The following is a 19,037-nucleotide window of genomic DNA, read 5'->3' on the forward strand; positions in this document are numbered from 1 at the left end:
TTGTAGGAAGCTTGGACATAATAACGTTATTATGTCCAAGTAGGAAGTGAGTGATAAAATGGATGAAAGAAAAAAATACCCTGGGGTTCCCCTTCTTACAGATTATCTGGATAACTGTGTGTGTGTGTGTGTGTGTGTGTGTGGCATGAGAATCGCCCAAAACGTGCATGTGAAGTATTGAAAACGAAGAAGTTGGGAAGCAGCGAATATCTGAAGTTCACGAAAGGAAAAAAAGACGACAGTAGATGCGTTGTCTGAAGAGTGGACTCTGGGAGCCGCTCCGCCCATCCTTCGAAGGTTAACCAAAGTAAACAGGCCCGTAGCCAGGGGGGTTCGGGGGTTTAAAAGACCCACCCCCCCTTTTAACTGGGAAATGGTCCCCTCTGGGTAAAATTTTATTTTGGTACACAAAGATTTCATGGCAAAAGGTTTACTTTTTCAGAAAAAGGAAACACCCCTTTGAAATCGCTGCCTACGGGCCTGGTAAGGAACCGATTAATACGAAGGAGAAGGGGATGAGGCGGCACAAGTGACAATATAATGGTCGTTTTGCGTAATACAGTGTAGCCTCATCTTATTCCAGCTACAACTTGCCTGTAGGAAAATCATGATTTAATATTGATAAGATTAAGGTTTAATGCGTCATATGTTTCTATCTAGAAAATAAAGAAAGTGTGCTATTTGAAAATTACGTTCCACTTTGTCTACATTATACTACATCATGAATTATCAAAGAGATTATGCTGTAGTTGCAGCGTTTGGTGCAAAGAACTACACCAATTTGAACATGACGCAAGGTTAAGTAAGTAGTTAATTGCAGCGATTAGGACACGTGGATTAACGCTGTGGGAGTATTGAGAAACGCGAATAATTAATTTGAAGAAATGCTATTTGTCGATCTACCTGCGGGGTAGATGATGAATTATTAAGGAATACTAAAACAACACATGTAACAGATGAAAGCAGCACCTTTTATTGTAATATTATCATCAATTATGCATCACACAAGAATTTGTTATCCAATGCAGGAAAAAAATACTGTTGTTTTCCCTGATCCACTAATACTACCATGATGGTTTTTTGATAAAAGTCTGGTCCATTTGCTCAATATACGTTTACTTAACAATTCATGATTCATTCATGACAGCTACTTAACAACAGACAATGGTGAATATTTCAAATTATCCATTAAATAATAGCCTCACATAAACAAGACTCTCAAAAGAAATGATATGAAGTGAAATAAAATGAGTGTTTGACTGTTTATCCATTCCTAATACTGCTTTTTATTATTGACTAGCCATGTTCTTTTATCCTAAGTTACCATAGCCTTTCCCTCTCAAAATAATTTGAAAATGTCACAAAATGAAATTTTTTATGCCTACATATCTTGCAAAGCTACTCATCTTTCCCAATCCAGACATTAAAAATTATAAATTAAGGTTCCTATTTTAATTTGTAAAATTTCCTTTTGAAGTGTTAGGAAGACATGGCATTTTAAGTACCTGGCCAGACATGTAGAACTAAATTATTTAATAAGAAATGGTGTGCAGGCAAGTAGCTGGAAGGGGGGGGAGGGAGGGGAGGGGAGGGGGGAAGGGTGGTGGCGATGGTCAAATCGCCCATTTCCACAGAAGAAAGCTCCTCTGGTGAGGCTTCATGGTTAAAGGTCCACTTTTTCAAAAGAGGAACCCTACTTTTGAAATTACTGGCTTTGGACTTGGTATAAATCATTGTACCCAAGTGCAGGGGTGGGGCAAGCAATGATTCATAGCTAAGCAAAATTTGGAGTGGAAAAATTTAATTAAGCTTGAACCCTGTATAAAGTTCCTTTGATATAAGTGTTGACAAAATTCCACTTTGGCTCTTTAACTTGAGACAAGGAAAACATCACCATTTTTGATGATATGAGGTAAGAAATAGGCACATTTGCTGCTGTCTAGAAAAAAAAAATATATATATATATATCTGCGACAAAAATGTTTATCAACTACCTTTAAAGGAATGCAAAACCATTGTTTTGAAAAAATAAATGCCATTTGATTTTTCCTTTATGCATATGTCTAAAGCCTTAAAAATATATCAATTTTCTATTAATACTACATACTATTTTGTGCTATTGTGCTTAATGACGATCACATTCACAAGGGACTTCTATATAATTACAGTAGTCATATAAGTCAATATTCCCTATTCAAAAGTCATTAATTATTGTGCATATTGAATCAAATCATTCATTCATTTATGGAAAAATGCTCTTTGGCACCATCTTGTACATGCTCCCCCTAGTGATCTGTTGCATGTTCACAGTTTGGAGGATCGGGTGAGCCAGTTGAAATCCTGGAAATCAAATAAATAAAAAAAAAGAACAAATGAATAACAATTCTAAAAGATGATATTTGATAGTTTTCATTATTAGTCCATGTCATTTTCATCTGTATTATTGTTAATCTTCTTGCATAAAAGTTGTCCAAAAAAAAAATAGAATAAATAAAAAACAAACAAACAAAAAAAAAAAAAAAAAAAAAAAAAAACATGAATTGAAGCATCCAAAAATTATCTAATCAATGACCTCTTTGGTACGCACTGGGGTGCATCAAACCAAAATTGCCAAACTGTTTCAACACCTGACATCCTAACAGTGGCGCCCCCTATAAGTGGAGCTCTTTCCTCAGAAGCTATACCCCATACCCCAGATTTGCCTACTAAAATTTGCCACTGTTCAGAGGTAAACCACCTCACCTGTTGTTTTCTGGCAGCATCCCCCCTGATGATCACATTCACCAGGGACGGCTTCACTTTATCGTCCAGGCATTTCCTCAGAGACGAGGTGATTTCATCCGGGGTCATGGCAAGGTACCCTTCACCCCCCAGCGCTTTCATCATCTGATCGTAGCGTACCATGGGAGATAAAGAGAATGGTGGACTCCTAGAATTAGTGCACGCATGTTTATTTCTAGAGGTTTAGCAAATTATATATATTTTACTCCCTTTTATTTTCTCATTAAATGTGTCTCATCTTTTCAAAATGTAAAGGACTGCAATAAGGCTGTTGTGATGTACCATAATTTTGAAAATCAGTTTTCTCCCTCATTTCAGATATAGGGATATATACTACTACATGTACCAGACATAATGGCTATTCTAAGTTACTTTGCCCATTTTTGCCTCCTCTTCAAAGTTTATAAATGGTTTTTTACTAACATGTGGAGTGACGCAAGGCAAAAGCACAAATCTGTTCATGTTCCCTGCTTCCCAGGCCCATCAGTTCTAGGGAATATTCACAGATAAATGTAGATAATGTAATATTTACGCAATACAGGGGTCCTCCTCATTTGTCATGGAAGTCCACGTTTCTTTGTCTATGCCATGCCCAATACCACTGTTGTTTACGACAACAAAGACGATGGGCAGTTTGTACCTGTGGAGATAGGAAATAAAGGTTACACATATGTCATCAAAATTACAAGATTTGTATTTGCAGCAATATGTTAACTTTTGTCTACACGGCAGCTATAGGATTTAAAAATGTTTTTGGTTGGTCTACCCCTGCTTGAACATTTTCCATTTCAGAATTTTAACCTGTGGGTTGTAATTTTCAGAAATAAATTTTCTTACATTGGAAAAATTTTCCCTAAGCAACATATTAAACAACTTTTGCACAAGATAACAATTTGTTAACCAATAACAAATGATAAAAGTTCTATTCCTAACCTTACGACAGTTTCCATTTCCATTCCAGAAAACCCTATTGCACTGTCACCCTCAATGCAGACGACACGCTTTCCAGGCTGGTGGTCTCGACAATAGAGGGCTGCAGCCAAGGCAAACCCAACCCCAACTCCCATCGTACCAAAAGTGCCAGCATCAAGTCTGAAATACACATTTTTTTAAACAATTTTCTGTATTAACATTTGTGCTTTCATCTTTATTACTTTTCCTAATTGAAATAGCATCAAGGAACTAAACTAAATGCAAAAAAGCTACGTACATCTTGAATGAATATATATAGTTGTAATGAAAAACTCAATCTCATTTTTATACGCAAAATGAAAAACACAAAGAGTTAGCATTATTCAGAGTTTGCATCTAATTTTTCAATAAAGTAGTATACGTTGTACAAAAACCACATATCTGATACAAATTTCTGCTACCCACCCAATATCAAATATTTAAAAAGTTAGAATGCCATTTCAAAAATTTCTAGAATGTGACAAAAATCATGTCTCCAAACAAATAATTTACCTGTGCCTGGGAAAAGTGTTGGGTAACATGGTTCTTCCTATGTCCATTGTGTTGGACCCTTCATTCACTATGATACAGTCCTTGGGGAGGAGAGCATTGATCTAAAACACAAAAATTTTAAATTTTCAAAGCCAGACATCATGTTTTAAATTATATATTCTGCATTTTGAATGTAAAATAAAATAAAATGGACAAATGCACAGTAATCATTTCATATTAATGCCAATGCCATGCCTGCATGGACAGATACATCTCCTTTGTTCTGCTTTATAAGTATATGTTCTCTCCCAATACATGGATGTTCATATACGTACATTATATATGGATTACTGCTAATGGATCTAGTATATCAAAACTTATTACAGGCCCATAGTTAAAATCCTCAAAATTTTCACTCTATAGCTTATACACAACAACAAAATTTTGACTTAATTTCTAAGGTGGATGTGAAAAAGCCAGCCTTAATTTCAGTCTATAACTTTTGACTTAATTTCTAAGGTGCTTCTGGGAAAGCCAGCCTTAATTTCAGTCTATAGCCTTTGGCTTAATTTCTAAGGTGGATGTGGGAAATCCAGCCCTGCTTACCCTGTCTAAAGCAGTGTAGTAATTCATAGGAATCTCTGTGTCCTGGATGAGTTTCTGAAAGTAAAGTATAAACATATAAGAGCGCATTCAGAATAGCTGACTTACAGATCCGCGGATCAAATATGGACGGCCCACTTTAATGCTCGTTGCATAATCCCCAAGGGGAATCTATTCAGTGCCTAATCGAGAATTAAACAGTAAGCATGTTTAATACGTTTCATGCTGAGGCCTTTGTCCAACAGTGGAACACTATAGGCTCTAAATGATGATGATGATGATGTTTAATACGTGGATCTGTTAGTCCGCTCTTCTGAATGCGCTCTAACATAAGCCATTATCCAGACATCTATCGATGCCTTTTTGAAGAATATTGGTTATTTTTTCCCTGTTCTCAACTATGAAAAAAAATTTTTTTTCTATGAAAGGTGTGATTTAAATTCAATTTTAATTGAAAGTATTATAAAATGAAGACCATGGCTTAAGGGAAATCGAAAACACACCATGTTTAGTTCACTGTGAATGTGTTTACTACATGTAGTAGACAGGAATGCACAAACAACAAAGGATCCATCTTTGTTGAGCAAAAAAATTTCCACGGGGATTCCACTGACTCCTTAAAACATTCATCATTAAAAAAAAAACAACTTACATTGGAATTCTGTTTGTTCTGTTCAATCTTCTGTTTGAGGCTGGTCCACCATTCAGATTTGGGGTCAAATCTAAAACCACTGGGCAGCCTTTGCAGCTCTTCCAAAAACTGAAAAAAAAATATGAAAGATCCAGCAACACTTAATTTATATTGAGATGTATATTTTGAATAAAATTTGATGACACAGGGTGTACATGTCAATTATTATTATTATTATTATTTTTTTTTTTTTTGGGGGGGGGGGGGGGGGTAATTATCCTACAGCTGCAGAATTAAAAGTGAAATTTCTACAAGCATTTATTGATTCAGGTTCATTTACATGTAATTCAGTGACGTTTGTCTCAGACTTAATCTTCCATTCATGACTTTGATAACATTCAAAACATCATCCAAAACCAATTCTGCTTGTTTAGGTCTGAAAATATTCATTCACTTTTAGGTGACATTTGAAGACCTTAAACAGTTCTGATTTGTCTTGCCTTCTGAATGTATACATATATTTGCCATTGGATGTTTGTAATGCACGAAAAATAGAAAATGAAAAAAAAAGACCAAATTTCCAATTGATGATTGTTTTTAAATGTTTTTGTCCGTGATTTTTGTATTTACTCACTAAAATTAAACCTTAATTACTCAGCTGAGGCCCAAAAAAGATTTATGACCTCAGCAACTTGAAATGGAAGCCAATATCTAATGAAATTCCTAAAAAAAGGTTTCCTGGAATCACAGCCAAAGGTTAAAAACAAACATCTGCGTCATCAAAACGGTAAGAGAAATCTGATATACCAATATAATAGACAGAAACTGATTGGTGACTCATTTCATTACATGAGATGTAAAAATATAAAGTAGAGCATTCTGGATATAGCAACTGCATTAAAATGTTTTTGGTTTGACAAGTGCAACAGTGACTGTCTCAACAGGTATACAGCAATGACTCAATCTTTTAAATGGGCAAAAATAACAAAGTTTCAGATTAATAATTTTATAATCACAAAAATGATATATCTATATGGCATCTATGGTGCTTTTAGTGCCTAAAATAGATCTATGGAGTAGCCTGCTTTCTGATTTTGTAACTAACATTCGAAAGGAATGTTCTGATTTTGTAACTAACATCAATAGGAATGTTCTTATTTTAAGAAATTATGACTTAAAAATAAAAGTGCCTTTAATATTCACAATTTCCTCCAACTGAAAATACTGAGTAATTACCTTACTGAAAAAAAATCTCATTTCCCATTAGTTTCACCAAACAAGTATTGTGATCTTGCATTTTTTTTACATGTTTACGTAATTTAAAGCCATTCATATAAGAATTAATTATCCTTCTTTATTTGCCATTAATGTTTTTTTATAGCTCTTTTACCAGTGCCTATTTCTAAGGGGGTGAGGGGGACTGGCATTAAAAGAAGTTGAATGCATGATTCCTTTAATGCCAATTCGAATACTATAGGTCAGTTTTACAAAAATTTTCTAATTAAAAGATGGCATAAACTTTTGAACCCTACATCATAGTAGGTGTCTACTTATATGGAACATTGTGTCCATTTCATTTTAAAAAGAAAGAAATAGCTAATTTTTGACTTTATTTTAGTGAACTATTTGGATTCATCCTTTATTAAAGTAAACCAAAATTATTTTCTTTAAAAATGAAGATCAATTTTTTTGAATATTTTTTTCATGTTTTTATGTTCTTTTGTAAAACTGCCCCAAAACCAATTTCACAAAAATGTCAAAAGTTTACTTTTTGGCTAAAATCTTGGGTTATAAAACCCCACTGGCTAAGTTGTTTTTCAGCACATAATCTAAAGGCTGTTTACCTTGATTCATTGGTCTGAAATTTTACAGAATTTAGTACAGAAGCAAGTCTGAGCTGAGATTGTCATGGGGGCATTCATTGTTCACCCATATTTTTGTTTAACAGGAACCTGACCACCATTACATCCCATAATACTAACCTGCCTGACCACACAGTCCACATCACCATGCAAGGCCGTAACTGGACGTATGTTATTTCCAAGCTCCTCCGGACACAGGTCAACCTAAAACAGGGAACAGAAGTTTTAACTATGGGATATAACACATTTATGCCCTGAGTCGATGGTATTATAAATCTACATGTTTTTAAAATGCACTAAACCTGCAATTTGGAATGTTTAAATTATACTTTTTATGGTTAGTAACAAGATATTGGTTTGAAGAATAAAATTATTGGATTGAATTTAGTGATCGAGTAACATGCACCACTTTTACAGCACCAATGGTTTTCAACCCCACACTTATGAGCACATTTAATGTTTATATCCTATTTTTAAAAATTACTTACAAGATATTGTAAAGAAGAATCGAAAAAAGTGATTGAATGAAAAAACAGTAAAAATATTGGTCGTCCACCCTGCACAAACCTGAATGACTTTAACGTCTGGCCTGAATCTGGGAGGCTTTCCAAAATGAAGGATCCAGTTCAGTCTGGCACCCAACAACAATATAACGTCTGCTTGTAAGAGAGCCCTGAATTATACATATCAATTAAATTGTAAATGTCAAGCATACTAGTATCTTATGACACATATATGTTTAAATCTGACATTTTTCATGAAGAATAAAATCATCCTAAGCTTCTTATGTTTTGCGTGTGATCATGGAAGTTTATCTTCATATAATTCCCTGGTGTGATGAAGCAGTTTTTCAAAACACCTTTATTCATTTTACGTCAGTGTAACTTTCCATGAACATGCAACCACTGAAGTGCATGAATGTTGTTTGATATATATTTTTAGCCACCACATTTCTTTTTCTAAATTTCTCCAGGAGGAGTGTGACAAATTCAATATGTATGCATATACTGTCTAGTATGAATGTGACACAACCATCAAATGCTCTGATTTGACAGCTTTAGTGTGTTAGTTGTAACATATCTAGTGCAGCAAGGTGTTGGTATGGGCAAGTAGTGGAGAAGACAAAATACTGTATGAGGAGCAAGTTCATCACTTGGATTCAATCAGAAAAGTTTTGATATTTGAACTTCCATGCACATACCAAATCCATTTCAAAGAGTATCAATCTGAACCTAAATTATTTTTATTTTTTTCTGTACATCTGTCATCTGTATATCTGTCTAACAAAAGCTAGAGGGTGATGAATCCGACCATGTATTACTGTGGGTTTACTGACCTTGACCTTGCAGCGCTGACACAAAGTTCATGTTCGTCTGCTACCACACCTTTTCCCATGGGTGTCGGTAAAAATGGCAGCCCACATGTCTCCAAGAACATACGAATAGAGCCCTCTGCTCCACTGTATCCTGCACCTAAAATAAATCAAATAACATGTTTCAGGTATTTTTTCCTATCTATTTATAAACTTATGCCCATATTTATACATGCAAAATACATGTACTAGTTCACATCCCAAATGCAAAAAAATCTATAAGAAAAATGCACTTGAACAGATATCAACATACCAGTAAAAGGCAGTATGGTAAAACACTGCAGACAAGCTTAGTGCTACAAGTGCAAAAAAAATATAAAATGTATTTTTGCAGTGTATCAATTAATACAGTTAACATATTTGCATATTAGATACTTATGACAAAGGCAGACAGCAGAAAATTTAGGTTTATAGGTTTATAAACACTAATGCAATGTGTCATGCTCCATCAAGCAGTGATGAACACTCTAAGGGTCCGTTCCCAATGAAAGTATCCCCCCTGGCATTGAGTAGAATACAGAAAAACTGGTGATTTAGATTATACAAGTAAGCTGTAAACAAGAGGAGGCATGTTAATCTGTAAATCTGATAACATTCAGCGAGAGTCCCTGCAGAGCTGGATTTATCTACGTAGAATAATAATTTCATTGGGAATAGACCTTAAAACTGTGGTCACCTTTTCCTACAATGACCAGTGGTCTCTTAGCTCTCATCAGCTCCTGTATGGCCGTCTTCACACTGCTGGGGTCAGCCAGGGTTTTAGGTGGTGGTGGGCAGGGAGTCAACTGCCTGAAATGTCCAATATAACGTCTTTAACTGCTGAAGTGATGGAGGTTATAAACCAAGGGATGGGGTGTTTTAACTATGACATTAATCTAGGTATTTGCAATGCATTTTAGCTTTTTTGGGTATTACAACTACTTGTATGGTCATCTTAGTACTGATTAGGTCAGTTAGGGACTACCAGGGAAATAAGGTCTATACAGGTGATTTGCCTAAGATAAAAGGTCCCCTTTATGCTCTTATAGTGCAAGATTTCATTCTTGTTTTAATTTGGTAAATCTACACTTTTGGCAGCAAACATGCATGTGCCAACATACACACACACACACACACACACACACACACACACACACTTACCACACTGCGCTCTCTGCCACAGTTCCTCTGATCTGATTCCCAGCTAAGTCAATGTAGCAAGCACCTGGTCTGCCATAGGTACTGTACCGTACTGCCTTGAAAATGTGAAAAAAAGGAGGTTAATAATAATAGTATTACAACTCTAAGGCACTGGTATACATTTTTACAGGAACATTTTTTTATCAAAGCTCACTTTTACTTGCAGTCCGGGTTTCAGGGTACTGAAGAATCACAACCTGAGTGTCAGGGTACTAAAAAACCACAGCCTGAGTTTCAGGGTATTAAAAAATCACAGCCTGAGTGTAAGGGTACTAAAAAATTGTAGGCTGAGTGTCAGGGTACTAAAAACTTGTAGGCTGAGTTTCAAGGTACTTCCCCCAACAACATACATATTCCATCAGTTCTTCAATGTGTGTATACAGCATATGTTGGTTGAAAGGTGGGTACATGCATCTGGCATTCTTTGAATCTCATGATGGTTGACTTTAATGTGTACTTAAACTTACCTTTTCAATATAGAAAGGGATTCTCTCAATGCTGCTTGGTCGAGCAGAGAACTTGCTGAAGATACGTGTGCTTTCCACCTGTGAAATAGATCACAGAAAATTGTGTAACATGTGTGTATGTGTGAGGTGTGATTGTGCTAGTGTAGTGTGTTCATGTCTTTTTGTTAGTGTTCCTGTATGTTCATTTAGGTATAAAACATGCCCTGTCTCATTTTGAGGCACATTTGCCTATTCACATGTGTCGCATACGTCCAGGTCTGGCAAATAAACAATATGTTTCTTACAAACTCATGGTTTTGAGTCGTTCTTGAATACAATCACTAATACAATAACTTCTAAACTGAACACAGACAAAGAAAGAAATAAAGTTACAGATACAGAATGTATACAAACATGTATGCCTTTACCTGAGGAAATTCCTGAAATCCACCCTGACCCTCCTGGTCAGCATCAGTAGACCCACCTATTACTATCAGTGGCCTGTAAAACACATGTTATAAATATAATTATATAATATATACTATATATAATATATGCTATATATATATATAATATTTCATTGATTGGTTGATTATTAATAAACACCAGCAATAAAGTTGGTGAAAACGGTGAAATATTGAACATTTATTACAAAATCATCCTTTATCAAGCCAGTTATGACATCATCATTACCAGATCCTCAGTCAGAATAATCAATTAGGATTGCACTTATAGTAGACTAAGTGAAGCACTTATTTCCTAAACCTTATCAGTTAGCAAACTAATCAGTTTGCAAGCAACTGTTTGCACATTGTTGCAAGCAACATTGCTGTTGCTGCAAATCTGCTGCAAGTTTTAAGACTAATATTTTTGGGAAGTTTGCAAAAAAGTCTTTAGACCTCATCTGCATGGCAAAAGTTCTTGAAAACTTGCAGCAAGTTTATTGCAAATGGACGTAGTACATTTGCTGCAGTGAACGGAACTATGAAGTAGTCTGCTTTTCAGTTTTGTTTGAGTCATTACTCAGGCCCGTAGCCAGGGGGGGGGGGGGTTCGGGGGGTTCAAAACCCCCCTTTTGCTGGAAAAAAGGTCCCTTCTGGGTAAAATTTTATATAGTTACATGACAGTTTCATGGTAAAAGGTCCACTTTTTCAGAAAAAGAACCCCCCTTTTGAAATAGCTGGCTACGGGCCTGTTACTAGTACTGTATTGATAACTCACCAGCCATTTTCATTGGCATTGGACATCCCTGCCAGAGCATGTACCAGTCCTGGCCCTGAGACAACAAGGCACACAGCAGGCCTAGAAAAAACAAAATGCTGTTATTTACTTAAATTTTAGTCATAGACCCCATTCCCAGACCTAGATCGATCTAGCAAGATCGTCCCATCTCCCAGGAGATTCTTGCTGAATTACATTTAGCTTAAGCGGCTTAGATGTCTGGCATGCATAGTAAAGCTGCTAAAGGATAGTTAATTACCCGCTAACAGCTTCAGTAGGCATGCCAGACATTAGATCCACTTAAGCTGAGTGCAATTTAGCAAGTAACCCCTATTAAAGTGGAGGCTGGTTGTTCAAATAGTGTTAGTAAGTAAAAATCCTCGGAATCATGAACAATCTTTTTGATTGAGTTTTATAAAAAAGAAAAAAAAAAGACATGATGAAATACCATATCTAAGCCATTCTCTCCTATCTTTATATCCCACTAGACTGATATTCAGAGTTGCTTGTAGTAAATGTACAATATAAAATGAATGATGCTCCAAATGACTTAAATACTCACTTTCCTGTTAAATACCCTATGCAACCAGCAGCGTAAGATGCCTGAAAAATGATGCATTGACCATGGATATAAAATGAAAGTTTTGCCATTCAATAACTGAATGCGTTTACAAATATCAATATTTCACATGCACACACAGACACACACAGAAGAAAAAAAAAACAACAACAACAGTTACTGCTCAAGACTTATGCACTAAATAAAATATCTTATTTTAAAGTCAAGAGCCAGGAACAAACCAACCACACTATTCTTGGCATCTTTTTAACCATCAAAAGAATACTCACAGTAACTTAAATGATCATTAATGACATTTGAAAACACTTTCCCTCACACCCTCACATGTTAAACAGTATATTTCATTGGGAGAATACCTACTGCCTGTTCATTCCTCATTCCTACGAACTTGATTCCTTCTGCCTGGCATGCTATAGCCACCTCTGTTACTGGAATGCCCACAATCCCAAATATGTACTCCACTCCCTAGAATAGATAAACCAGAGTTGAATAAATAAATAAATAACAATACTGTGTTATAGTTAGCAATAGGTTATGCAAGCTCATTATAAGTATTTCACGCTCTATTAATGCAAGGCATATCAAAATAATGAAGTAGTTAAAAAGATCTATAACAATAACCAATGTCAGTTTTAATTTCCATTCAAAATACATGTACCAGTACATGATACAGTGTACCAGTGTAAATAAAAGTCCTGATGTTTTTTAGTTTTTTCTTTTTTCAGTTTTTTTTTTTAATAAAACCTATAGACTACATAAGGACAAACATGTTATTGCAGTGAAAACCTGAAAAACGGATGTTAAATTTGGAAGTCGAAAAAATTCACTGTTATCCAATGCGTTTGTGACAGGTCAGTAACTAGGTACAAACTAAAAGCAAACTCTTGTGAGCTCGAATATAATTCATTAATTGCAATTTATATATAGCGCTCAGTTGCGTTAAATAACCAACTCAAATTCAATATAAGATATGGACCTTAGCTCAACATTGAAATCAAATGCTCCCCTTTACTTTTAAATGAGGTTAACTAACCTGAGCCTTCAACGATTGAGCTACGATGCTTGCCCCGTCTACCATCGCTTCGTCCGCCATTTTGTCTGGTCACATGATCAGGCAGTCTCCTCTCCCTGGAGGTCTGATCCTGCTTCGTTGTGTAAACATTAGTTGCATTTCGCGCGATTTTATATATTTTTCTAAAAGCTTCATTAACGGCCTTTCTGCTCGCAATATAGACTTTATTTTATATAAGTTATGTCGTCCCTTTGTGAGTGAATTTTAGCAGATTATTAAATTTCTTAATTGCTATAAATGAAAGTGGATGCAAATATAATTAAAAAATATATATCTGTCTGGCCAGATGTTTTGCACTAATTTGTTTGTCTGATGAGTAATTAGGTAAAGAATATGCATGAGCTTTGAAGTGATCAAATTTGTGACGGTAATTATTCATTAAAGCTGTGTATTGAAAGTCCGAAGGTTCATTGGTCCGAATATTCACTATAGAACCTTCGGACAAATGAACCCTTGATTAAAAAATTGATGAAAGTGTTACCACTTTTCGGACCAATGAGCCTTCGGACTATCGAGACGCCCCCTATTGATAAATGCACAGATCACAGGTAAGTCATGAGATTGAGATGATAAGTGATATGTTTGCATATATCAGAGTTAAGTACCTGTAGGTATAAATATCATGGTAGTAAAAAAGCCATTTAAATTATTTGCTCTTGAGGGTGTAGTTGAAAAGGTGTGTGGAGACAATATATCAGTTAAGGTTCTCAGGCAGAAGAATTAAGGTATGTTTTAAATAATTTTGTAATATGTAGGCAATTGTGTAGAAAGCTAAGATGACGGAGTAATGTTTGAGGTGTAATAGGGTGAATCACCGTGCAACTGATTTCTACATGTATTATGGAAACATGTTTCATTTGAGTGTTTGGCATGGTTGCTTTTCAGTGATATTCTGACATCAAAACCTTTGGTCTGTGACAGTATTTTAATGCAAGTTTAATTTGTTGTATGTAATGAAGAAATATAAAGGAGGATATATTTTGTGTACGTGATTTGTGAATGATGAAATTAATTGTTTACTTAATTTTAAAATGGTTATTTTAAAGGTATGGAAAGCCAAAACATGTATGAGATCTTGTTGGATGAAGGAAATGATTGGGTGGAGACCCCACACAAAACTTAATCATGAAGAGTCAGTCAAAATGTTGGAATTTAAGGGCACTAAACCTGCTGATTCATTTATTTTGAAATATTTATCTCAGATATGGAAAGAGGAGAGACTATCAGAATTCGCTAGAGAGGTTACGATTGGTTGTTAGAAGAAAGTAAGGTTGACGTAAAATTTAAATATAACAAAAGAAAGTGTGAAGTTTACACTTGGCGAGAAAATGTTTTGCTGTTATCGCACAAAAGAAATACCTCTGTGGCAGTATTTTTTTGATATTTGCAGATGTGACGTTTTTTTTATTCAAAATCAAGAGAAATGTTAATTGAAAACTTAGAGAAAATAGTATAAACAGAAAACAATGTCTAAATTTACTATATTTTATGAGAAACAAGTACTATTTACAGTGAATTTTTTTATCACAGAAAGTTATTTTCTTAAACTGTTTATAATAATGATAATAATATTTATTGAGCACTAAAATGCATACATATTACATTTTACAGGCTCTCTACACTAGTCATAACAACTTAGCAATAATTTTACAAATCTATACAAATACTTATTGAATGATTACTGGGAAGCAGCACAGAATAAAACGACTATTAATTTGCTATTGGTGGGTGTGTCGTTTTTTCAAACTTTCAGTTATATGTAGATATATTGTTCTCAAACACGATTCACTTTTTGGACTGAGCAGCCACTGAATTTTTTCATGATCTGTTTTCTGCTCAGGAGGTATCATTTATGTAAATTTCTTGTATTATTTAGGGAATAGGGATAGTATTCGGTTATGGCATAGCTCTTTAATGGTCAATTTTTGGTGTAATTTTTTTGTTAAATGTTCATTTTAGTTGGAAGGGTAGGAGTTGTATTAGTTCAAATGATAGTTTTTTGTTTGCGAGTGAAGTCTCTTCATAGTTATGTGTGGAGGTTAAAACCCATGGTTTGGGGTGGAGGAGACAAAGGAGAGGAGGCTATATTTGAAAGGTGAGTTAATATATATTTTGAGTTTTCAGAGTGAAGGGAAATAAGAGCATTGAGTGGAATGGTTTGTATTTTGGCTGTAATAAATATAAATAGTAATGAAGATTTATATGATAGTTTAATTTTGTGAAGGTACTGTTTTTTATTATTATCAATCAATCAATTAATCAATCAATGATGTAACAATCTGTATTAAAGTTAATGAAAAGTAAGTGGAAAATTGTCTGATGTTTGGGGTTTATAGAGGTTCATAAAATGTATATTTGAAATGATTTATGTAATGATAGAAGTGGGAGGAATGTATTGTAAAAGAAATTAATGAGCATGTTTGGCAATGCTAGAATATTGTTTTTATTACTTCTGTCAGGGAGGTTATTTTTATACATATCTTTGTTTGTGTTTTTCTCTGTTATAAAGATAAATAGAAAAAATTGTGGATTGTTTTTGATAAAATTTTCTGAAACTGTAAGAAGTGGGCTAAGGAACAGAGGATTAGTTTTTGGTGGAGTTCTGGATCAATAATCATGTAATTATTAATAATAAAAAAAATTGTTGTCTTGGCTGAGGTCTGCGCTCTTAGAGTACTTTTGTAGTCTTATTGTTGTTTTGATATTTTTTGCAGTGATGGCAGGTAGATTTATATGATGTAGGAAATAATATGGAATTAGTAATGGGAGCAGGGTCAGTATAGTGATTAATTAATCACATGGTATTATTTTTCAGAGTAAACAAATGGTGATTTTTAATAGGGAAAATTTACATACACATTTTTTTTAGTATGGGAAATGTGCTTTTGGTTGTTGATAGAGTAATGGAGTGGCATTTAGTGTAATTTATGTAAAGTTAATTGAATAATTTATTGGATTTTTGATTATGAATAAATATTATTTTTGTAGTAGAAATAGAAGTCAATTTGAACTGACAGAGTATTTTTGTTATAATTATAACATTTATTTGTGGAGATGAGTGTTTGGTATATAGACATGTTGTTTGTAATTTTTTTATTTATATATTTTTGTTTAATTTCTGGTTTCTTAGGAATGATTATCATTGCATGTAGAGGAAAAAGGATTGGTTAAATTACAAATTTGTTTAATTATTTGGTGAGTATTTTTCTGTATTGGAAATGTAGGAATTTTTCATAATGGCAGATTAAGCTGCATAGATAATATTTATTTGTCTAGTGTATATTTTGTGGTATATGTATATGCTTATGTAATATTTTCTTAGTTAATGGATTTTTCGTACAGATGTGATTTTATGTTTAAGTAAGTATAAATGTATTTATAATTTTATTGTATGTTTACAGGCACCTTTGGGAAATTCAAAAGGTTATAAGTTTCAAGGAAATGGGAGAAGATAGACCTATGACTTTTTGCATTATAATAATTTTTTTTGTGAGGTAAGAGATATTTTGTTGGTTTCATTAATTACATTACATTTGAAGACAAATGTTCATATTTATTATATGGATTGTCAATGAGTGGAATAAATATGTAGTATATTGCTTTTATAATCTAATTGTTAACACTTATGTGACAAATGATGTGATGTTTTGATCTCTTTATATTAATACTATCAGCGGGCGATGTCGATGAGCCAGAAACAACAGAAATACCGTCCAGTTCCAAAATCAGAATAGTTGCTTTATTGAATTTCACTTAGATTTTTATTACAGATTACTAGTCAAAATAACATTGTTTCATGTTTATTTCTTTGACTTTCCACTGAGAAACTCTGGAAGATAACTTTCACACACACCTAATGCATGCCAGCACATCTTCAATTTTTGACTTCATTCAAGTATGTGTGAATAGAATACCTCCACAGTCCCTCAGCTTTACACCTAAATAACCTTATCATAATACTTATATTTTTGTTTTAGGCAATTGTGACAAAAGGAATTTGGAAGATTGGATATAAAAACTTTTTCTGTGTCAAGATGGATATAACATTTTTTTATGTTGTCAACTTGAATATTATGTTCTAAAGTATGAAAAAGGTATTTTAATGAAACTTTTAAAGCTAATTTTTTGTGAACTTCTTTAAATGCGTTGCGTTATTTGATGATGATGATGATTTTGCTATAAATAATTTTGGTAAGATGTGAGTAAAATGTAATGTTGTATATAATGTTTAGAGTATAATATAAAATTAGTTTGTAAAGTAGTTTGTATTATTGAATCTATATTAATTGCTCTTAGGATTAGAAAAATATGAAAATTGGAAATATATTTTGATTATGTACTTTTAATGAAGTGGGTATTTGTGCAATCATAAATGATAGTTTACATCATAGAGAACATTGTTCAAGCATTGTTTTGGAAAGTGAATAGTTGTTTGCAAAGAAAATTGATGTTAAAAATTTTGAACTACAAGATGACAAGTTGATATGATTATATTAAAAGGAAGCCGATTTATAAAATGATTACTAGGTGTTGTTTATCTTTTGTTATGGGTTATGTTTCATTTGTATTAAGCAGAAGAAAGAAGTTATATGTATTTTAAAATATTTTCTTTGTAATATGAAATTTGTTTTGTGATGTACTGAAATTTAGACAATGAAATTATTTAAAAATTTGAATTATAGTGTATTTTAAAGAGAAAGTCTGGAGAAATAGTTACATTGAGTTACATAATTATTTCACAATGGCATATTTTTATGTTGAATACATTTTATATATGTTTAATTAAATACAAGGTTGCAATACGATTGTTAGGACAAGATTATTTATTGAACTGAAATTATAATAAATATTTTACTTTGAAATTGCATACATTTGGCTTGTTTTTTTAATGTTTATAGTAACATTCAGTGTATCATTGTTGACTCATACCCAGCATTTAAAGTTTCACCTCAAGTGCGTTCTTATAATTTAAGGTATATTTCGTCAAAAAATAATATTAATAATATGATATATCGAGTTTAGAATATTTTAGATTTTACTCAAAAGTAGCATTATACATTTTTTATTTGATGCTACTGTAATAATAGGTTGCAAAAAGCAGAAAGTTATTGAAAACATTTTAATTTTGACAAAAAACTATACAATTCTGAGCAAAGATAATCAAAATGCTCACATAATTACATGGCTTTAAATCAGTATTATTCTGTGTGATTTTGCACGGCCACTGTTGTGAAAAAGCAGGTTAATTTTTGTAAAAATTGCCCCGATCATGCTGCTTTACAAAATTGACCTACGTATTATGAATATTTACCAGTTCTGTAATTTTCAAGCCGGTCACAGTAAGATTGCCAGTATATGACTTCCTGACTATTGACTTATCTCTGCCAGTTTTGGAGATATAAGGGACTAAATGTTACAATTTTGGAGTTACAATAATGTGCCATAAATTTCCTAAAAAAAATTAATAGAAATAAAGAGTAGGACATTTTGGTTGAAATTCTAGAAATGAGAGGTGCTTAGAAGTTCAGATGTTCAAAATTCATGTAATAATGTCACTTTTGACCAGCCCCGCCAAGCCTTATGTTTTATTTTCCAGAGGTTCAAAATTTATTATCCATTACTGTTAAAAAAAACCTGGAGGTTCTAGTTGAGGTTATATGTGACCTAAATCCAAGAGATGGGGACAGGGGTCCTTGCGGTCTAGGAGGAGAAGCGGTAACGGTGACTTGTATCCAGCGCCAGTACGCGGAGCCGGTGGAGCCAACGGAGCTGGACGAGACGGGTCGGGACTAAAACCACGAGTACCGCCAGCGTACACGCTGGTGGTACTAATAAAGCAAAAGTTAA

General features: G+C 33.8%; 1 protein-coding gene and 1 long non-coding RNA gene across 4 annotated transcripts; one reads left to right on the forward strand and one right to left on the reverse strand.

Annotated features, from left to right (window-relative positions):
• Positions 1 to 952: 952 nt before the first annotated feature.
• On the reverse strand, positions 953 to 13,300 carry LOC106178375 (2-hydroxyacyl-CoA lyase 1). The gene is made up of 18 exons (XM_013561526.3): positions 13,152 to 13,300; positions 12,479 to 12,583; positions 12,101 to 12,141; positions 11,539 to 11,619; positions 10,746 to 10,818; positions 10,339 to 10,416; positions 9,833 to 9,927; positions 9,369 to 9,481; positions 8,657 to 8,792; positions 7,888 to 7,993; positions 7,441 to 7,524; positions 5,480 to 5,587; positions 4,831 to 4,884; positions 4,246 to 4,346; positions 3,715 to 3,873; positions 3,314 to 3,421; positions 2,743 to 2,929; positions 953 to 2,340 (listed from the first exon to the last, which is right to left on the reverse strand). The coding sequence occupies exons 1-18, from the start codon at positions 13,209 to 13,211 to the stop codon at positions 2,305 to 2,307; spliced, it is 1,725 nt and encodes a 574-aa protein (XP_013416980.2). The 5' UTR covers positions 13,212 to 13,300; the 3' UTR covers positions 953 to 2,304.
• Positions 13,301 to 13,437: 137 nt separating this feature from the next.
• On the forward strand, positions 13,438 to 18,057 carry LOC106178388 (uncharacterized). 3 transcript variants are annotated; one of them, XR_015334487.1, is made up of 6 exons: positions 13,438 to 13,738; positions 14,237 to 15,285; positions 15,905 to 15,963; positions 16,321 to 16,385; positions 16,592 to 16,684; positions 17,168 to 18,057. It is a non-coding gene; the product is annotated as an uncharacterized LOC106178388 (long non-coding RNA). The 3 variants fall into 3 exon arrangements; XR_015334488.1 differs by lacking the exon at positions 13,438 to 13,738 and adding an exon at positions 13,745 to 13,915; XR_001239953.2 differs by lacking the exon at positions 13,438 to 13,738 and having other exon boundaries at positions 13,745 to 15,285.
• Positions 18,058 to 19,037: the final 980 nt, after the last annotated feature.

The sequence above is a fragment of the Lingula anatina genome, chromosome 5, assembly GCF_051362555.1.
Source record: "Lingula anatina isolate TDL-2025a chromosome 5, LinAna3.0, whole genome shotgun sequence".
Classification (NCBI taxonomy): domain Eukaryota; kingdom Metazoa; phylum Brachiopoda; class Lingulata; order Lingulida; family Lingulidae; genus Lingula; species Lingula anatina.

Coding starts and splice junctions, on each gene's coding strand:
- LOC106178375 (XM_013561526.3), bottom strand. CDS start 13,211: ATGGCGGACGAAGCGATGGTAGACGGGGCAAGCATCGTAGCTCAATCG. Junction 7,525..7,887: donor CAGACGTTAAAGTCATTCAG/GTTTGTGCAGGG, acceptor TCCCTGTTTTAG/GTTGACCTGTGTCCGGAGGA. Junction 4,885..5,479: donor AGAACAAACAGAATTCCAAT/GTAAGTTGTTTT, acceptor CTTTACTTTCAG/AAACTCATCCAGGACACAGA.